The 21,645-nt window shown below is 37.4% G+C and overlaps 1 protein-coding gene across 10 annotated transcripts in view; it reads right to left on the bottom strand.

The window, feature by feature from the left end:
- RABGAP1L (RAB GTPase activating protein 1 like) overlaps positions 1-21,645 on the bottom strand; it is a 646,375-nt gene that overhangs the window by 106,525 nt on the left and 518,205 nt on the right. For all 10 annotated transcript variants that reach the window (XM_063104460.1, XM_063104464.1, XM_063104465.1 and 7 more), the window contains one exon: positions 18,777-18,905. In XM_063104460.1, the coding sequence (XP_062960530.1) occupies positions 18,777-18,905 (129 nt within the window). The remainder of the gene's footprint in view (positions 1-18,776; positions 18,906-21,645) is intronic.

The raw sequence follows: 21,645 nt of genomic DNA, 5'->3' as shown, positions 1-21,645 counted from the left end.
GGAAATTAACATATTTTAATGTGGTGATAGTTGCTGAAACAGTTAAGTCACAAAATCTTGGTGATTTAAAACAATAGAAATTTGGTTTTTGTTCATGCAAAGTTCAGCTATCAGGAGAGTGGGGTTGGAGGATTCTGAACTACATAGTCATTTAGGAATTCTGACTGAGGAAGATTCTATCATCTTCAACATGTGGCTTCCAAGGTCACTTTGGGTGCCAATATCCAGCAGGCACAAAGGGGTAGACAGCATTGAAGATGTACAGGAGATTTTTTAAAAAATAACCAGACCAAAGGAAGAAATGTACACACTTTTCGTTCTCAGTCCCCTGCCTAGACTCAGTTACATGACCACACTTAACCGCAGAGGAGGCTGGGAAATGCAGTCAAGCTGTGTCAGCAGAAAGAAAGGAAAATAGGTTCAGTAAACAATTAGCCAGTCTCTGCCACAGTGCCTTTCTCAGAATATGATACTTTATATGCAGATTCACTCAGCTCTTGTAACCTAAGAACGTGAATTTAAATCAATGGTGTATTTATTACAATAAAATTCTACTACTTAACAAATTTGCCTCCCGATGAAATTTACTATAAATTAAATTGCCTGTAAAAGGTAGATTTTCATTACCTTTACACGCTGGTTTATTCAATTATGAGTTCAACCACTTAAAAATGTTTTTAAAACTTCAGTTCTATTATATCAAATAGAGGTACTACCTCAATTTGCATTTCTTACTTGTCAAACTTAATATTTCTAAAACTGAACTCTTGATTTTGCCCTTCAAATCTCCTCCTGACTTCCTCAGCTCAAAAAAAGGCCTCCGGACAACCAGTTGCTTTGGGAATAACCCTTTATATCCTACTCACTCTCAAGTTCCCCATCTAGTTAATCAGCAGGTTAGATATATCTTATTTTATATTTCAAATGTATCTTGAATCCATTAATATTTTCCATTTGTCCTAATCCAAGCCAGATCCACCTCTCACCTGCATTACTGCTGCAGTTTCCTCTCTACTTGCATCTTTAGAGTGGTTCTCTACTCTTACATTCTCTTAATCTGTACTTTCTCACAGATGTCAGATAATCTTTTGAAAACCCTTCAGAAGATCTGCATTGTACTTAGGATAAAATTCACAATCCTAACCAGGGCTTTTGAGGCCCTGCAAGAAAGAATTCGGTCTCTGGCTTTACCTCCAACCTTATTTTCCAGAATTTATTTTGCTCAGTCTGTACCAGCCTTCTTAGTTCTTTGAAAAAGGCCAGATGCCTTTCTGACTGAGGGGCTTGCAGCAACATAGTACTTCCTGTCTAGAGGGTTTTAAAATTTGTCTTTTTACCATGAAACATATTTTCATATATGATCCCATGACTCCTACCCACAGAAGCACTAAGGCCAAGACAAGCAATTATCCCAACTGTATCCCTCTGGGAAGAAGAGGTGTATGGAGGGGATGGGCTTTTTCCCCCAGAAACCTTTCAGAGGTCCTGGCTTTGTCTTTCATCTCCTGCAGGAAGCCTATTAAAAACCAAGGTCTAAACTATCAGGCATCAGCAAATGCCCAGAGGACAAAACACAGGTTTAGAATTCACTTACATCTCAGGATTCAGATTTTTTCATAATTTCTGGCTCCTAAAGATTTTTCTTACTTTCCTACTAACTCAGCCACACACTAAAAGTATATATTTTAGTTATTTTATCCAGACCTTACACTGACATCTAGTCCACTATTTTCCCAGAGATAGCTAAAAGTTCTTCTATAGCATACTTAACTACTCCTCTTCAGCTGGCTACCTCCTTTTAATCTTTTAGGGCCTCAGTTTAAAACATCACTTTCTCAGAAAAATTTTCCTTGATCCTCATTCTCCAGTCTGAATTAGCTTGGTACTATTTTCTCTCATGACAACTTTCTCTTTTCCTTTCTAACCTTTACCACAACTTGTGATTATACATTACTTTTGTGTAATCTCTCACTTCCATTGTGCTGTAAACTTCAGAAAGACAGGAATCTTTTCTGTTGTGTTTATTACTGAATAGAACGCCTGCCACAATACTAGGCCATAGTAGGTGCACAATAAATGTCAAATACTGATTCAGTAAAAGAATGAATGGATGCAATTTAATATGATCATATTGTATTAGAGTACTTTTAAATCCTGGAAGTGACCAATAAAAACTGGCAATATTATATAACTTTTAAATTTTTACTGCCTTAAAAAACTATGTAGTATTGTGGAAGATTAATACAAAAAGTAGTGAGTATAAGAGAGATGGTGAAGTTCATACTCTGGAAACAGACTGCCTGGATTCAAATTTGGCTCTGTCACTTATTAGCCAAGTAATCCCTGTTAAGGACTTAACATTCTGTGCCTGTTTTCTGATCTATAAAAGTGTGTCAAAAAGAGTTATTTCACGGTATTATTGTGATGATTAAATGATAAACATGCCAGGCATCCAAGGAAGCAGGATATAATTGCTACGTGGTTGTTATCATTACAAAGCTAATGTTAACCAATGCGGTGCCTTCAAATGAAAATGGTGAGTTGCACAGAATAACAAAGGAAAAATATGTAGAAGCAGCAAGCTGTGGAAAGGGACTTGGGATTGCATATGTGCCAGCAAGAGGCAGGAACACACAGAGACATCGAGGAGGGAAGCAGGGAGAAGTGGCTGTGTGGCTGCCCATTGCCAGCATGTGAATGTGACTGACACAGTGGTCAGAGAAGGGGCTGCTGGACACAGCCTGAGCTGGCCTGTGATCTCCTTTTGCAACATGCTCACAGTACTTAGTGCATCTGATCCATCATCAACTCTCTGTGGGGAAGGATGTCTTTGGATCTGTTTCTGGGCTCAGTTCATCCAGAATAGCTGGGAACATCAGCCAAGGAGGCAAGATTAAGTTGTGCACCTTTTGACAGCAGCAAGTATCTCTGGCCATTAACAGCAAATTCTGTCTAATGCAGCGGTTTTCCTGACAAATGGCGTACTCTACTCATGGATCTTATTTTTCAAAAGGTAAAATACTAGATCTTTCCCATTTTATTTTGTCTTCCTCCCTTTTTCAACTACATTTTTCTCCAAATACTGAGAGCATATTACATAATCTGCTCTCATGTGCCTACTCCCACGCCCTGTTCTCCTACCCCAGGTCCTGGATCAATCTAAAATAAAGTCATTAGAGTTTAGATCTTGTGATATTTCAATGACTATAGGTCTGATTATTTTACAAGGAACAAAGTTTTACTCTTCTATCTATATATTAAACTAGTTCTTTTTTAGCTACCTTTAGACTATCTACCCATAGCCCTCCATGAAAATTTACACTCGGATGAGTTTAAATTCTGTACCCATAGAAAGAGACTACAGTTACATCTATCAGGTAAAAATGATTAAAGCTGAACCCTGAGATGAATTAAAACAAGAACAGATTAACTAGGTCCAATGAAAGGGTCTGCCTACAGCAAAACATTGAAGAGCTAGGTAGATATGTGAGAAGTTTTCATTTGGTTCCAGCATATTTTTAATTGGTCAGTGTTGAAGTATCAAGTCATCCTTTCTTTAAAACAAGGTGGGCTCAACCTATCCTCAGAAAAAAATGTGGGACAGTTGTCCTCAAAAATCAATTGTAATATTCAACCTTAACTTCCTATTGAATTTGGAATTTGTGGAGGTCAGATGCAGGCTGGCCAGTTAGCTCAGTTGGTTAGAGTGCAGTGTTATAACACCAAGGTCAAGGGTTTGGATTGCCTTACCAGCCAGCAGCCAAAAAAACAACAACAAAAAAAAAACCAACAGCAAAAAAACAAAAGGTCAGATGCTGCTCTATCTTGACTAAGAAAGTAGGTATTTGGGAGGATTCAGATTAGTCTCTAAATCTTTGCAATACTCTCATGTGCCATTGTTGTAAGAAGGTATTCATGTTCATTGTGGCAAATATTTTCTTCTCTTCTCCCACTGATTTATGCTGTCTAAATAATTCTTTTTACAGTCAACATTGTTCAACAGATTACATAAAGCACAACTGAAGAAACCAAAATCTTGTGAAAATTAAATTAAATTAAATAAACACGGAATTGAGATTTTCCTCTCAAACCCCCTATAAATACTTTGTTTTTTTAAGCCTATAGCACCTGCTATTCACATGTGGTCTCCCATCCAAGTACTAACCATAAATAATTTCTGAGATCAAAAGAGACTGTGCATGTTCAGGGTGGTATGGCCATAGTCTCCCCATGAATTCTTAATAACCATGAGGTAGAAAACTTTAAAAATTTTGAACCTCCCTCGGAACTCTGGAAACCCAAATTTCTGATGTATGATAAAATCAGTATCATAGGACAGATGTTCCTTGTAATCAGAGAATCTCTACTCAAGTTTGTTGGTTTTTTTTTTTTTTTTTTTTTTTGTGGCTGGCCAGTATGGGGATCCGAACTATTGACCTTGGTGTTTGAACACCATGCTCTAACCAACTGAGTTAACTGGCTAGCCCTCTACTCAAGTTTTATTAAAAATTCATAAGCATCTACTGCTTCTGCTATCAGAAAATCTAAAGACAGGTTTACTCATTCACTTGTTTTGTGAAGTGTTTTTGTTTTATTTGAAAAGTAATAAGCTCATGGTAAAAAAAAAAAAAAGTCAAATTGTATAAAAGAATATTATTAAATAAAAAGTATTAGTAAATAAAAGTAAATTTTATTAAACGGCAAGCAACTCTCCCTTCCACACCAGACTCTCAGCCCTCTCCTCAGAAACTAAATTAATTTTTTTATGTACTGAAACACAAATTTGCCATGCATGTATGTAGTATATTGTTACAGGAATGGCTCCCAATCAGTGATGTCTCCTGGTATACATTTCCCTTGTGTCGTGCCCTCTTACACTGGCTCTTAGCCATGCGATTTGCTCTGGTCAGTGGGGCACAAGCAGAGGCTTGATAAGCGTTTGTGCGTTGGGTCTTGCCTTCATGGACACCTGAAACCACAATGCCACGAAGAAGCTGAGCATGAAAAAGCAAAAAGAGAGGCCTTGTCCTGAGCTGTCCCACCAGCTGAATGCTACCAACTGAGTGAAGCCAGGAGCTACCAGCAGAAGAACCACCCAGCCACTCACAGAATGCTGAGAAATATTAATCATTGTTTTAAACCAATGGATGGTTTACACAGCAATAGATAACTGATACAATGTATAAGCATAAATATGCACATACACCCATGACATTCCTTGAATTTAATTTACAAAAAATAAAATATAATTGATAATTATAAAATAAATAAATGGAATCTCCTATCAAAATAACAAAACATAATTATAACCTCATACATAAAGAAGGAGCTGACTAGTCTGTCACTGAAGACCTATATTAGTAGTCTTTTGATTATAAACTCTATTAGTTTGACTTTCTACCCTGTTAAAAAGTCTGTGGCATATACAACTTAGCTTCAATTCTTTCAACACAGTTCTTTTTACTGCAGACAACTAAGTTTATGCAAATGAGACTTGAAAAAACCTTTAGTACTCTAAAATCATTGAATAATGATCCAAAAAAATCTAATATAGATAAGGGAGCACATCTGGTTACCCATTGCATCAAGGAAGAAAGCTGACCTTGTATCCAAGTCTTAAAGGTTTGTAAAGGTGAAAAATTCATACATTTATATTTCATGATCCCTGCAAGCTACACAGTATGATAGACACCATTCTTAAAAGCAGAATTCAGACCAATTTCACTTATTGTTTCACTTTTCTTTCTTCTTCTTCTTTTTTTTTTTTTTAAAGATGATCGGTAAGGGGATCTTAACCCTTGACTTGGTGTTGTCAGCACCATGCTCACCCAGTGAGCTAACTGGCCATCCCTATATAGGGATCCAAACTCATGGCCTTGGTATTATCAGCACCACACTCTCCCGAGTGAGCCACAGGCCAGCCCCCTTATTTCACTTTTCTGTAGGAAGAAACCTGGAATACCATTCAGTGTAACACAGGAGGATTTTTCTATTTATTTCCAGAAGTATTTTCAGGGAGAATTTAAAGCCCAATATTCTTCATCTTTTATGAACAGGATTTGTTAACTGGATAAATATAAATAAATAGTAGATGGACTTCTTTGATCCCTCTACTAGGGTAGGCACTGGATTGGGCACAAGGCCTCTGGAGAGGAGCAAGGTAGAGTCACACCCCTGAGAAACTCACAATGAGAAAAACTGACTCAAAATGACAACAGCCATAATGGTTAACATTTTTAATACACTAACTATAACAGGAATCCTATTTCAAAGATAATATTGTCTCCATTCTATGGAAGAGATAAATGACATACAGTAAGTAGAAGTAATTTGCCAGAGATCACAAAGCTAATAAGCAGGGATGCCACGATTTGAGCTCCAACAACATGACTTCAGAAAACCACATTCTTAGCCCCAACAGTGGTGCTCTAGTGGAGGAATTGCAGAGTCAGAATAAATAGCCTAGGTTCCCAGAGGGGGTGACATCTGACTTGATTCTTAAAGGGTGAATAGGAGTTTGCTTGACTGCATGGCCACAAGAAGTAACTGATAAATAATTTAGCCAGTGCTTCACACATGCACTTAGCTTAATCAATTCTTTCAATATCCCTGTGCAGTAGGTATCAGCCTTGTTTCATGATGAGGAAATCCATACTCAACGAGATTAAGTAACTTTCTCAGGATCACTCAGTAAGTGAGAACTGGAGCCAGAATTCAAACCAAGACTTGTCTGTCTCCAAAGTCTCTTCCTTTTCTAGGCACTCCATAGAGGACAAGCATTCCAGGCAGAAGAGACAAGAGACAAGGGCAAGGCATCTTGGTGTGAAAGAAGGGGAAGTGTGCCTAGCAGAGAGGTGTGGGGCTTATCCTGCAGGTCACAGAGAGCTGCAGTGTTCTCTTGGCCAAGATGCAATGAGATAAGGTTGGCTTTCCAGGCAGACAACTCAGGTGGCAGTGTGTAGAGGAAATGAGAGGACAGAATCTCAAGCCAGAAAAACCAGTTATGAGGCAGCTACAACAGTCCAAACAAGCAACGTCAGAGGTTATGAACTATGAATTCTGAAGGCTCCAACAAGATCCCATTGTGTCAGACAGTCTTCAAAAGTTCTCCTTCACAAGGGCAATGTCTGCCATATGGCTTCTTAAACAATGGCCATCCTAAAATTTGATAAAATATTTTAGGATAAAAGGTTTTATATAAATAACTTTAGAAAATAAACTAAGTCCCTGTGTCCTATACAGTATTCAAAAATGTTGTTGCTTAAAATACTCATCTTATTATAATATAAAGTTTCTCCTACCACTGACATTGTGCTAAGACATAACTTATTTACTTGCACAATTCATTGCCTTTCTTTTGAGGAAAAGAGGAGAACAAAGAAGGTTATGGTTTGTATAAGATATGACACAATATAAAGGCAGGACTATAAGGAAGTTAGTGCAACAAGACCACACCAGAACAGGATATATAAGGTAAATTGGAACTTTTAACAAGTTAACATGCAAGCCAGAGGAAATTCCCTGCCAACCAAGTGGGTTGATGGAAGTGGAGGGTGGAGTTGTAAAGAAAAAACCCAAAAAACCCAGATCTTTTAGATAATCTGAGAGTTTAGAAGAAAATGGGAGAACTTGGATATGCTTACAGTAATAGAAACCGTCATGCGTTAACATATGTTGGAAGTACAGCTCAGAGCCGCCAAGCAAGATTCATGTTTAGAAGAAGGAAGTATTTTCAGAGAAATTGAAAAGAAATTTTCATTCAGTTTACTATGAAAAAAACACTGTTTGGAGTGAATTCTCCATCTACTCCCCACAAATTCATATGTGGAAGCCCTAACCCCTAGTACCCAGGATGTGACTGTATTTGACAATAAGGTCTTCAAAGAGATAATTAAGCTAAAATGGGATCATTAGGGTGATCCCTAATCCAATATGACTGGTGACCTTGTAAAAAGAGATTAGGAAAGAGACAACACAGACAGAAGGACAATCATGCAAGGACACGGCAAGAAGGCAGCCATCTACAAGCCAAAGAGAGAGGCCTCAGAAGGAACCAACTTTGCCGACACCTTGATCTTGAACTTCTAGCTTCCAGAACTGCAAGACAATAAATTTTTGTTGCTTAATCCACCCAGTCTGTGGTATTTTATTATGGTGGCCTGAGCAAACTAATACAGACACGAAACTGGGGCAGACGTGAGAGGCAGAAACAAAAGTACTGCCTCTTCAGGGACCAACTTTGTGAGAAAACTTCAAGATAAGTTTTGAGGATAAAAGTAACAAGAGCAAGTATGAAGAACAGTGACCCCAGGGGTAAGGGATAAGAGGATAATATGCTTGGGAAGAGAATGAAAACACAGGCCAGAACACAACGATAAATGCGTTGAATCTGTGCCAGGTCAAGTAGCTGAAGCTTTCCTAGTCCCTTCTGCCACCTCTTCATGTGGTTTGTACTCCTAAATTCCCTCATATTATAATAACCAGAAAACGAAATGAAAACAAAAACAAGCTTGAGTTTTTGAAAGAGACTATGTCAATGACGTACTGTATGACGACTTGAGTAGGAAGTGCCTCAGGCAGAGAAAAGAGAGAAGGCAAAAGGCTAGACATTCTGTATGAAAGAAATCGCTCCCTCCTCCCACAGGTGGTGGCCTCAGAAAGTCCCCAAGTCAGAGGACTTGGCAGTGAGAAAAGACTGCCCACTTAATCACAACTATTAACTACAGCAAGGAATATAGCCTTCCCCTCAGTTGTCTGTTTTCTTTTAAGTGGAGCTTCAGAGAACCTGGCAAACAACAGCTGGAGATATGTGAATAAAACTCAAAATGTTTCACTATCTTTTTCAGGTTGCTATGTTCATTTACATGTTGTTTCCACCATTTAAAAAGAAAAAATAAAAAAAATTCATAGGGGGTGTGGGGAGGGAGGAGGTACAATAGTATAATAAGTAACTTCTCTAGAGTATTAATTAGATTCAGTTATTTGCCAGCTAAATGCTAAATGTATCCAAGAGTTGGAGGAATGAGAATATGAATAATAACTAAGTAAATATAATGTAATTATACCTTATATACCCCAGAGTAGAGGCACTGGTATCTGAAATGCTTGTGGTTGAAGCATTTGGAATACTAAACCATCAGGATCCAAACACTTATGACATTTAAATTTATTTTATTGCTCCCTAAAGGAACAAAATTATTTCCAGTGAGCAGCAACATGGGCACTTTTTTTTTTTTTTTTGTCTAAATCAGATCCCCAAATACAACCCATGAAGCACACTTTAATCTTAATGTGAATTAAAATAGTAAAAAGAAAAAAAAAAAAAAAAAAAAAACCTCAAAGAAATGTGTATCTCATTGTAAATGGCTTTGGGAAAATTATTTATTACTGATGTTCCCAAAAGTGAAGATGAGTCTTAACTTTATCCATCAACACTGATAAATAAAAAGCATAACGACTGGATAAAAGGTAATTAGCAAAACAGTTCAGAAAGACTCATGAAATACAATAACTCCCATTTAAGAGCATAACCATTGGTCTTACTAATTCTTTAGAATACTGCTGGGAATGAATTGGGTACAATGGAAAAAATATTTAAAAGTTTTTGAAGAGAGAGAAACTCTTGAGTGAAATAGCAATTCTGGTATTCTTTAATGTTGTTAATTATAAGTGGAAAGCATGTAATACCAATTCTGGAATGTACACAGGGCTTAATGCTTTATTCCTATGCTTTACTATTTCTTTTTCTAATAAAAGAGATGCCTATACATAAATCAATCTTTATATCCATTTATCTTACTTTCCTTTGGGGTAGGAAAATTGAATGACATATATACAGTAGGTCATGATACAATACTTACTTTATCCATCAAGTTAATTTGAAATGTCTATATGGCTTTCTTTTTAATGAACTGACAGAAGATGACTGGCAGAAATAGGTATAAGGTTAGAAATAAAATGGCAGAAGCAAACAGTGGAGACGAATGCATTCTAGCTGATTAGAAACAGCCGTAAAAGCGGAGTTTTCTAAATGTGGAAGGTGCCTGTTGCCTGGGCATCAGGAGCTATGGCCTGTTTTCTCTACCTGTTATCAACCGTTTCAGAGCCTGTTGAACATTTACACATTCCCTGCTCATTGGGAAAAAAGCAAAACAATGCCCCAAATCCAAAATGCAAAAAGGATGATGAATGTTAGTAGAAACCTCATACAAAAAAAGAGGTAAATTTTTTGATATAGAAACTACTTCATTATCAATTTGTTAATTACTTCATCTCTGTATCCTATAACATAATAAACACTTCTCCAGCAGAAGATTATGACACTAAATCAAATATCCCAATTGTGGTTGTGAATGTACAGAGATCTTTACAGAAAAGGAACATGAGATGTGGTTTCATTAAAAATGAACCTTTTCAATGGTGCACATAAGGGCACACATTTTAAATCCATGGAGTCAACAAAAGCTTCTGTGTGGCCTCACTGCTAATTCAAAGAAAGCCTCTTTTTCGGAGAATATATTCCTGTTTACATACAGTAACAAGAGCCCGCAATAAATAGCAGATAGTATGAAGAAATCAGAGGTAAATTGCTTTTAATACAAATGTTCTTTATAGATTTGTGCAAAAGTTATTTTCAAATAAATTCAAATCCATGGTTACAAATATGGAGGTCTTGGAAAAAAATGCTAAATTCTAGATAAAGAAATTCACCACTATCCCATTAAAAACGTGACTTACGACAGTCAAGATGAAATTGTATTGATCCACTCTGGGGGAGTGGAATACTGTCCAGCACGGCATACAGGTAACTGAGCTGGAGCAGAGCTCAGAATTTTCTGAAGCAAGTAGTTACCATGGTAACATTTTGTCATTGGCAGCACCTCTCCAGCACGGGGTAGGAAGACAATTTTGGTGTGTGAGAGGAAGATGCCACATTAGGGCTCTGCTTTTAGCCTCTCGGAGCCCTCCTCACCCCCACTACTCTCATGGCCTCTGCCATATTGCTTTTTCCTCCTAGAATGCGTTTCGAGCCTTTCATCATGTGATCACAGTAGAATGGTAGTGATGGTGGTGCTGTTGTTAGGACAAAGAGAAGCAAATCATAGGAGCTGGCCATGAATCCCAAAATAGCACTGGCATCCTTTTGCTGCCAGTAATTAACCTGAGCTGAAATCTGAAAATTTTGAGCACAGGTCAGTATTAACTTCTAATTGTCAGAAAACTGTCTTTAAAATACTGGAAGTTTTGAAGAAAAGATGCTCTTTTCTTGGGCAACCACCACAAAGTCATTTACTCTCCTCCACCATTCTTCCCGTTCACAGAGTTCAACAGTTCTCTGTTCCCTGCCCCCAACCCCTTTTCTTACAGTGACTGAGTCCCCATCTGCCTTTACTTTCTTTTCCACTAGTCACACTCCATTTTCTATCAGGTCAACCACTCTCCTGCCATCAGCATCATTTCGCTGACCCTGAAGTGTGCTGGAGTCAGCAACTACCAGCTAATATTCAGAAGTTCTGTGAGGCAGTTGTTAAGTCATTGGTAACTTGAAATTGGCCATGGTGGGAGTATTGAAACCATGGAAATTGGCCAAAGCTACAAATCAGGGATGGCTCTGTCTCTTCTTCCTTCTTCCTCTTGTCCGCCACCCAAGATACAGCTCACTAGCACAACACTGTCCTGGCTCCACTGCCTTCCTTTGCCTCATGCTTGACAAGCTTCAACTCAGGTTAAAACAACTGTCTGCTTTCTTCATAAATACAGTTGCACTGCTGAATGTCTCCAGAGAAACTCACAAACCATTGCAGATTTTTGCTACTATGAACTCATGGTCTCCAACAAGACAGCCCAGCAATTTTTTGTGTTTTTCCAGTCCTTTTGTTCAATAAGATGTCTATCTAAAAGCTTTTCCATGGTTTACGAACCTCTCGCTCCACTGCATGCCCTTCATCCTAGATCCTGCTTAGTAGGAATAACAGAAAGCTTCAGGTGGAATATCCTCAATTTCCTACTCACCAAACTGTGCCTTCACCTTTATCCCCACTGATCTCTTGCGAATCCTCTCCTGCTGTAATGGAAGAAAAGTCCGTTCTTTTGAGGTTAACTCCTTACCTCTTCAGAGGCCTATCTCTATTGATATACCTCTTCTCTTTACTGAATCTTAACCTTTTCTCTTTCTGTGGACCTTTCCTTCTTATTGGCAGATAGAGTGGTCTGGCCCCCAGATATCAATCCTCATCACTCTCTGAACTATGGTCACAATGGCCTTCTTCTAGTTTCTAAAACTTACTATACTCTGTCCCTCTTCACAGGCTTTGTACATGCTATTCCTTCAGTCTGGAATGCTGTTTTACAATCTCAGTTCAAAAGTTTTCCTTAAATCACTGAGTCAAAGTCCAGTTTCTTTGCCCTTTGTTCTCATTTATCCTTATTATATCCCTTCTGAGCATTTATCTCACTTTGTAAGTATATATCTATTAAAGTGATTATCTAACATCTACACAACACTACAAATTCCATGTGTTCAGAGAGCATACCTTCTTTTTATCAACCTAGTATTCGCTGGATCTAGCACAGTGCCTGGCATATAGTAGGTGCTCAATGAAGAAATTAAGATCATTAAGATTTTTTAATATTCAAAGACTGATCTTTCCCATCCTCCAAAAATCCATCTTAGCCTCATGTCCTCTTACCTCTTTCTCTCTTGCACTTACTCTCAGGTTTGCTGGCTATCTGTTCCATTTCCCATCCTATCCCTATACTATACTAACCTTCAAAAAACTGTCTCATTTTCATTTCTCCATTCACTCATCTCCTATTTTTTTTACCTGAATTACTGGTTTTTATCCTTCATCACTCCACTGAAACTGCACTCACTAAATCCATCAAGGACCTGTTTATTATTAAATATTGCACAATGGCCACATTCCACTCTTCAGTACCTCACATGACCTCTTGGCACTGCTGACAGTTGTTTAACTCCTTCCTCTTGAAAATAGACACCTTTTCCCTTAGTGTTCACATTTCAAACTCTTCTGGGTTTTTTTCTGCTGCTTTAGTCTCACCAGCTTCTACTCCTCAGCCCCTATTTTATATGTTAATGCATGTATCCTCAGCCCTTCTTTTTGCTCATTTTATATACTCCTCTGTGAGAATTAACCCACTCCCATGGTTTCAATGCTGATGACTTCCAAATGTCTGCTTTTAGCCCAGATCTCACTTCAATATACACCTGCCTATTGGATATTTCATTTACTTGGATATGAGTTTGGGGACATGTACCATATACTAACATATCCAAAACTTAACTCATTATCTCCCATCCTTGTAATTTGTTCTTGTTTCCTTTCTCAGTGTGATTACTAACAAGTCGCCTAAGAAAGAATCCTGAGTGCCATCTGGGTCTCTTCCTCTGCCCTAATGCTCACACTTAATCACTAAGATCGGTGACTTCCATCTCTTGAATGTCTCTGGAATCTGTCCATATCTCTCCAGCTCATAACAAATACTTTGGTCATTTCTCACCTAAATTACTGCAACAGTCACTGAAATGGCCTGCCACCAATATTCGTATCAAATCTAACCCCTTCCAATCCATTCTCCACACAGAAGCCAGAATGACCTTCACAAACCATAAATCTGATCATTTCTGTCTCCTACATAAAGCCCAGCAGTTCTTAGCACTGCCCTCAGTATAAAATCCAAATTGCTTACCATGGCTTTACATGGCTCTGCACAAGCTCTGTGGCTCCTGCTTACTGCTCTAGAATTCTACCTACTCCCCTCACTCTCTCTCCTTCCTCGCACCCTAATCTCCAGTCATGACCTACATTCAGATCTTAAACAACTCCATATTTTCTTACTTATGTGCATCTGCATATTCTCTGCATTAAACATCCTTCCCTCTCCTGAAAACCTCCTTAACTCCTAATAATCCTTCAGGTCTTACTTCCTCTGAGAAGTCCTCTTGCATAGTTCCTGGCACACATTAGGCACTCAATATATGACCTTTCCTTTTTAATTCCCTTCTTTTAGGTTAATGTCAGACTTCGCAGTTTGAATTTTGCTCAATTATTTTACTAATAAAATACAAATGAAATAGGCTAATTCATATTTTAAAGCACGCTATTATGAAGATCTACAAACAGAATATTTTGAACGATGTGCTTATGAACTTTGCTCTTAGGGAAATCCATCATAACTGTGGCACTTGCAACATTATCCCAAGCAAAAATCAACTTAAAAATAAAAAGACTTGCTTCCCAGTCTTTGGAGAGTAATTCTCAGAAAAGGTTTACATGGTACATATAATACTCTGTACTATAGACGTTTCATTCTTTCAGTTCACCTTCTTATTTTTATCAGAACAATGTTAGCTAAATAAATTCCATTATGTTTGATTCAAATTTTTAATATTTCATCATCCATATTCATAGCACCTATTTGAACTGCAAGGAGGCATAAAATATTGAATGCAACATCTGTACCTGACAGTTTTTGACCAACAAGAATGGTAATTTCATCAATTCAACCTAATACGACATAAATGATATTGAAACAAAAATATATAGAAAAACAGGTAATCAGATCAAGAATTATAAAGGTTGTGTTTATACACTTGAACATATTTAATTATCCCATTCATAATGGGATGTTTTCATTTGATTGCCCAATAAAATGAATCACTTCCTTCTGACTTTAAGGTACTGAGTGGTCAGTGCAAGGATTGGAAACCTCAGACCTTGGTGTCAATCAGAACTTCTAATGTTCTACAGAAATACCAATTTGCTTAATAAGTTTAAGATTGCTAACTTTTAACAATCTAACTAATTTTTAATAACAGAGGCTAGCTTTTTTTTTGAGTCACTGTATTCCCTTTAAGAATTCAATGAAAGGGCTGAGCCCGTGGCGCACTCGGGAGAGTGCCGCGCTGGGAGCGAGGCGACGCTCCCGCCGCGGGTTCAGATCCTAATAGGAATGGCCAGTGCACTCACTGGCTGAGTGCTGGTCACGAAAAAGACAAAAAAAAAAAAAAAAAAAAAAAGAATTCAATGAAAGCTCTATGTGTTATCTTACCAAGAAAAACAAAACGCTTATATGCTCATACAAAGAAATTCAAATTTCTAGTGATTCCAAGCCTCAAGCCAAAGTCCAAATTTAAGAAGCTCTGTAATAGCAGAATTGTTAATTATAAGGTAAAAATCAAATAATGATATTCAATAAAAGCTGACTCTTAGGAAAGTGAGGATATTCATATTAGCCACTTTAATTTAAGCATCTTTCATTTAGGTCTTGATTTCAATATTAAGTAAACAAACAAACTATTCAAAGTAAAATCTGATGAGTCAACATGTTTTCTGATTTTAGCCTGGTTGAAAGAAACCATACGAACAGGAGTATATCAGAATAACTTAAAATCACGTTAGTTAAATAAGCATTTACCAAAAAATGTTCCTGATATTTAATGTCACACAAGTTTTAGAAGAATAAAATTATTTACCAAATCTCATGTGCTTTATTAATAAATCTTGTTGGTACACTCACAGAAATCGACCACATACATAGCTGACAAGTTATTTTTTATCTGCAACTACTGTATCTATTTTAAAACCAGTCAGTTCACTGAAATCACTGATCACTCAGTACCTTAAGTCAGAAGGAAGTGATTCATTTTGTTGGGTAATTGAATGCAAACATGTCCATTCAAAGAAGATATAAGTATATACAAATATCAGCTTTGAAAACAATTTAAAAATTTTTTTAAATTTTATTAGTTTTGGGCCGAGCCCGTGGCGCAGTTGGTAGAGTGCTGCGCTGGCAGCGCGGCGACGCTCCCGCCGCAGGTTCGGATCCTATATAGGACGGACCGGTGCACTCACTGGCTGAGTGCCGGTCACGAAAAAAACGACAAAAAAAAAAAAAAAAAATTTTTATTACTTTTGACAGAAATTCTATCCTTAATCTTAAAACAGGCTGTGGATAAGAAATTGTGAGTTTGAGTTTTTTTGCCTATCCCACGCCTGCAGTCACCTTTGCCCACGAAGCCTTTGTCTAACACACAGCCTCGATTTGTAAGTCCAACATCTCTTAAAATTTCCAACTGCCAGCATACACCACTGTAATGATGATATGATGACTCACATCCTTACCCACAATCACACTTCCATTATTCACGGTAACACCTCGGCGTCCACAGCCTCTCTCTGGTATGGGGAAGAGGGAGATGACAGAACTGTGGGATAGGCCTCAGTGATTTTTCAAAACTGCAAGCTGTTTGAAATCACTTCAGTGGGTTGTGATCAGCTTTTTGGAGTGAGGGGAGAAGTTAAAAATGAAACAGAATACAATACAGTAGAATAGTAGCTCATACAATGAAAGGGTAAGTTTCTCTTCAGATATATATATATGCATGTATTTATGTTTGTTCAAGGTCTTGATATAAAAGCAATTCCAAAATATAGGTCTGGGTTTAAAAATGATTTTAAATCTTTGGGTTGGAGTCCTACATTCCAGTCCCAGCACACTCCCTGAATACTGTACATATGTAGTACATAATGTATTCTTTCTTTTGGTTTCACTTCACATCTGCCTCACAATCATCCACTCCACAATCACCAGTCATATATACATACTATATACACGTTTTTGTTTTTGTTTTTGTTTTTGTTTCTGGCAGCTGGCTGGTATGGGGATCTGAACCCATGACCTTGGTGTTATAAAGCTATGCTGTAACCAACTAAGCTAATCAGCCAGCCCCGACAATCATTAAGTTATAAATTAAAATGGTATCCTTTGGATACTGTTTTAAATATCTAAGACAAAGGCACTCTCCTTAGATAATGCAAAAAACAAAACAAAACAAAACAAAAACCCACAAAAAACCTATTAAAACTTTTAAAAAGTATTAAATTATTTACATTATTAAATTTTTTAATTATTAAAACATTTTTAAAAATATTCATATCTACCTGTCCATGTCCACATAAATCATTCTGGTTGTACACAGCACTTCTTTCTAGGACTAGTCCATTCAGATCATATTTTGAACTTGTCTTCTAACATTTTACGTTTCTGCATTTCTTGATCCCATGTTTCTGGATTGACAATTATTAACTACCTCCATCCTCTGAGGAACTTCATAAATTATACTGGGAAAAAAATCTTTCCCTATAAACTTTATATTTTTGGATCATTTTCCTGGGTTTTTTTTTTGGTCCTCAATGTACCCTGTAATTTTCTACTCTTTTATTCTTAAAAATAAATGTTTTATTTCAACAGATTGCTACAGCATTGCCCCTGCTTACAGTAATTGTCTCTGGCATCTCTGGAACAATCAACTGGCTGAAGCCTACCTTTCAAACTCACCACTCACAAAATTTAATCAAAGACATTATGCCCACTGGAATGTACTTTCAAAGTCTACAGACACACATGGTTTAGGCTTATTCATTTGGTAGAGCCAAATAAAATAATCAGTTTCAAAGCTTTAAAGAGTTTGTATTTCAGGATTAAGATTTCAGAGGCCCATCTTTCTTGATATCTATAGAAAATTATCTTTGAATACAGAGTTTATTTGAAAGACCATAAATTTTTTTCTGCTCAGCTATTTACTTTCAGCATTGAATTATACTTTTTAACATTTATAATTTACTTTAATATAGGTTAAGGGCTGGCCAGATAGCTCAGCTGGTTAAAAGCACAGTGTTATAATACCAAGGTCAAAGGTTTGTTCGGATCCCCGACTGGCCAGCCCTTAACAAACAAAACCCAAAAAACAAATAAAATAGGTTAAAATTCAAAACAAAAGTGTTACGCCAAAAAAGTCTTGCGGTGGGTGTGGTGCTTAAAAGAAATCTGTTGTCAAAGTACACTTTAAGTAATGAGCTTAACAAGCTGATGGAACTGCTATCATCTAGTTGCTTAGCTCAAAATCTGTGGAACCATCTTGACTTCTCTTTACCTCTCGCACTCACGTTTACCTGTACATCATGAAATCTTGTTGGTTCTCTTTCAAAATATATCCAGGTTCCAACCACCTCCTTCTCCATCTCTACTGTTATCAAGCTGGTTTAATCTATCATCGTCTTTCAATGGGATTACTGCAAAATCTCCTGTCTAATCTCTCTACTTCTCTTACCTTCCTATGATCTATTCTTAACAAAACAGCCATCATGATTCTCTAAAAACCTCAGACAGATCATATCATTCATCCACTCAAAACCCTTCAAGGGCTCCCCAGTTCACTCAAAGTCTAAATCCTTACAATGGCTTGCATTTTCTGGCTTAAGAACTTGTTTAGTTTTATCAAACATATGACATGGACTCATGATATGTATCCATAGACATATGGCAGGTGTGGGATGGGAATGAGCAGATCAAGACAAACTTTCCAAGTCCCTTAGAGAAACAAAAGCATCACCCTAAGTAGGCTTTCTTTGCTTTGTCCTAAATAATCTTAAAACAGATATCAAAAGCTAAATAGTAAGTCTGCTTCCATGGAAACCATCACAACAGCCCATTCTAGAACCCCACCTATAAGACAAATGTTTGTCTCCCTATTAAAATCTGAACCTGCCGACTGACACTCAAGTCCTACTAGAAAGTAAAGCTACAATTTACATACTAGCCTGACAAAAACATCTGGGAGAGATTAGTTTATATGCAATATCATCTTAAATATAGTCAAAACCCTGCAACATATAGAACAAGCTTTACATAATTTGCCATGTTATTCTGCATTTAAATTTCACTTTTATTATGTATGAATTCATATATCTTACTTTAATATTGCAAGCCTGCTCCATCAATCTTCTAGCATTTTCCTCTGCCCTGTATCGCTTTGGTAGCTGAACTCTGAAGAACTTTAAAGCACCTTCAAAATCAGCCTGCAGAAGGTCTTCCTTTGAGGTCTGCAAAATAATCACCAAGAATCATCATTACATTTTAGCCTGCATTCAGGACAAATACATTACCAAAAGAATTTTTATTTTCCTGAATACACTTTTATATATAGTTAAGAGCTAAGATAGTTCTAAAAAATTTTAGAAGATATTTCTAACATTTCTAACATTTAGAAGATACTGCTATAAGCTGAAATAAATCACCATAAATCATAGAAGCAATCTAAGAGTTAGTGAACAAACTAACATATTTAATTCATATCACCTGAAGATTACAAGGGCGGATTCTGGTAAAGCTTACCAAGTTACAGCTCTGAGAAAAGAACAAGGCCAAAAAAGGAAAAAAACTGAACTCTGGGAATAATCCATGGCTTCTGCTTGATGAGCATTTTAAGGATCTGATTCCAAAGCTGGCTGAAGACACAGACAATGCAAACAAAGCACATCAGAGTTACATGACAAATACCTAACCTTAAGATGACTTTTCGGCTGAGCTCTTGTCATCACCACCCTGGTCCAAGCCATTGTCATCTCTCAGCTGAGCTACTTTAGCAGCTTTAAAGAATGTTACCAAAAATGTAAATGAAGCAAACCACTTAACTACGACTTCTCATGAAAACTATTATTTGCAAAATTTATTTCTTTAAAAAAATAACAACTTGGAAATAAATATTTCCATGCACAGAAAAAAGGCTGAAAGGAAACAAAATAAAATGTTTATTTGGATAGTGTGATCGTAAGTTTTTTTCCTTTACATTTTATTGTATTTTCTGCAGTAATGCTTTTGTAATAAGAAAGACAGTGAATGTTTTAATAAACAACTATAAAGAACTTTTAGCAAATACTATGATACACATTATAGATTTAGGTAGTCCATGTACACAGAAGTAAGCCAAAAAGAAATTAAATGTTTTAGAGTCGTTACTTAATTGCCAGAAACTTCAGTAATTTTTTTTTAAAAAGTCCCTAGAAATAATAGAACTATATGCTAGTTCAAAATGTTACTTTATTGGGCTAGCCAGTTAGTTCAGTTGGTTAGAGTGCAGCCTTATGACACCAAGGTCACGGGTTTGGATCCCCCTACAGGCCAGAAAAATGTTACTTTATTTAAATTCAAATATAAAGCTTATTAACTCTAAATACTGCATTGAAAAAGTATATAGGAAATCAGAGAAACTCCTATTCACAAAAGGGCCTGAGTTCCTGTCATCACCACCCTGGTCCAAGCCACTGTCATCTCTCAGCTGAGTCACTGCAGTAACCGCCTAACTGGTCTTCCTGTTTCTGCTCTTGCTGTCCACAATCTACTGTCCTGACAGTACATACTCTGTCAGATCATGTCACTCTTCTGTGTAAAGCCCCCTAATGGTTCCCACTGTGCTCAGAATAAATTCCAAAATCCTTACCAGTGCCCCCAGAGCCTTCATGATCCCAGCCTTCAAATCTTACTTGAATGATTTCTCCCTCCTTTTTCTCAAGCTCGTTCTGTTTTTTGTACACACCAAGTTCATTCCTAACTGAAAGCTATTGCCCTTGCTGTCTGGAATATTCTTTTCCCAGATCTTCACAAGGAGAGCGACTTTGCGTGATCACGTTTTAGTTCAAATGCAAGATCTGAAGGAGGCCTTCTCTGAGCACCTGAATCTCCCACCAACCGCAGCCTATCTCCCACCAAATCACTCTTCAGTTGTACATCTGTTCCCCTTCCCTCACCTCCTAAGGAAGTTTCTCTTCTTTTCCTTGTCCATCTTGCTCACTGCTGAATCCACAACAACAAGAACAATGGCCAGAATACAAGAGACACTCAAAATTTGTTATGGAATAAATGAATGAAATTTACTTTCATCTTTTTTTTTTTTTTTTTTTTTTTTTGGTCATTTTCGTGACCGGCTCTCAGCCAGTGAGTGCACCGGCCACTCCTATATAGGATCCGAACCTGCGGCGGGAGCGTCACCGCGCTCCCAGCGCTGCACTCTCCCGAGTGCGCCACGGGCTCGGCCCCTACTTTCATCTTTCTTTTACTATATGTGACTATATAATTTTTTTCCCTTCTCCCCTGCATTGTAAACTGAAACATGTAAAAGAAATGACTATTTTAATTAACATACCAGGCAGTTTTGCAAGAATCTAGGTTTAGGTCTGTAAACTAGCAATCAAAAAATTGAGCTAAGCTAATAGTGGCAATGAAAACAAAAAACAAAAAAACTTCAGTGCATCTCAGATTTATTTCCTCCCTTATAAATATTAAAATGTGATGGCAATAAGTGGTGGAGAGAATGTTTAGCATGTCATCAACTTTACCTAGTTGGAAAGGGCAGTTACAGGAAACAACTTCAGTACAAAAGAAAGCCTACCCAACTAAAATATCAACTGCTGAATATTGGGAAAGTATCCAGCTACCAGTTTTATCAGACACACAACATTCTTAGTCTTCCCCCCCACCCCACATGTAGTATTGGTTCTGATAATTTAGAAAATTCAAGACAGGCTGCTTACAGACTTTCTAGGGAAACAGGATTAGCCCTTTCTTCACTACTCAAAGGCCTCTGAGAGTACCTTTTCTATTTTCAGTGCAACTAACCTCTAGTTTCCTAGAAATAGTTGCCCAAAATGGTAGGGGACAATCTCTTGCCTGCAGGCAGTGGCACAGTTACCTAACATTCTAATATTGCCCAAGGCCTAATTTCAAGTCTAGCCTTTGAACTCACACAAAAGCAGAAAGATTGGGACCAAAGGATGAGGAATCCTA

The sequence above is a fragment of the Cynocephalus volans genome, chromosome 8, assembly GCF_027409185.1.
Source record: "Cynocephalus volans isolate mCynVol1 chromosome 8, mCynVol1.pri, whole genome shotgun sequence".
NCBI classification, from domain to species: Eukaryota; Metazoa; Chordata; class Mammalia; order Dermoptera; family Cynocephalidae; genus Cynocephalus; species Cynocephalus volans.
Note: the sequence above shows the minus strand (reverse complement) of the source record. Positions and strands in the feature narration are given on the sequence as shown.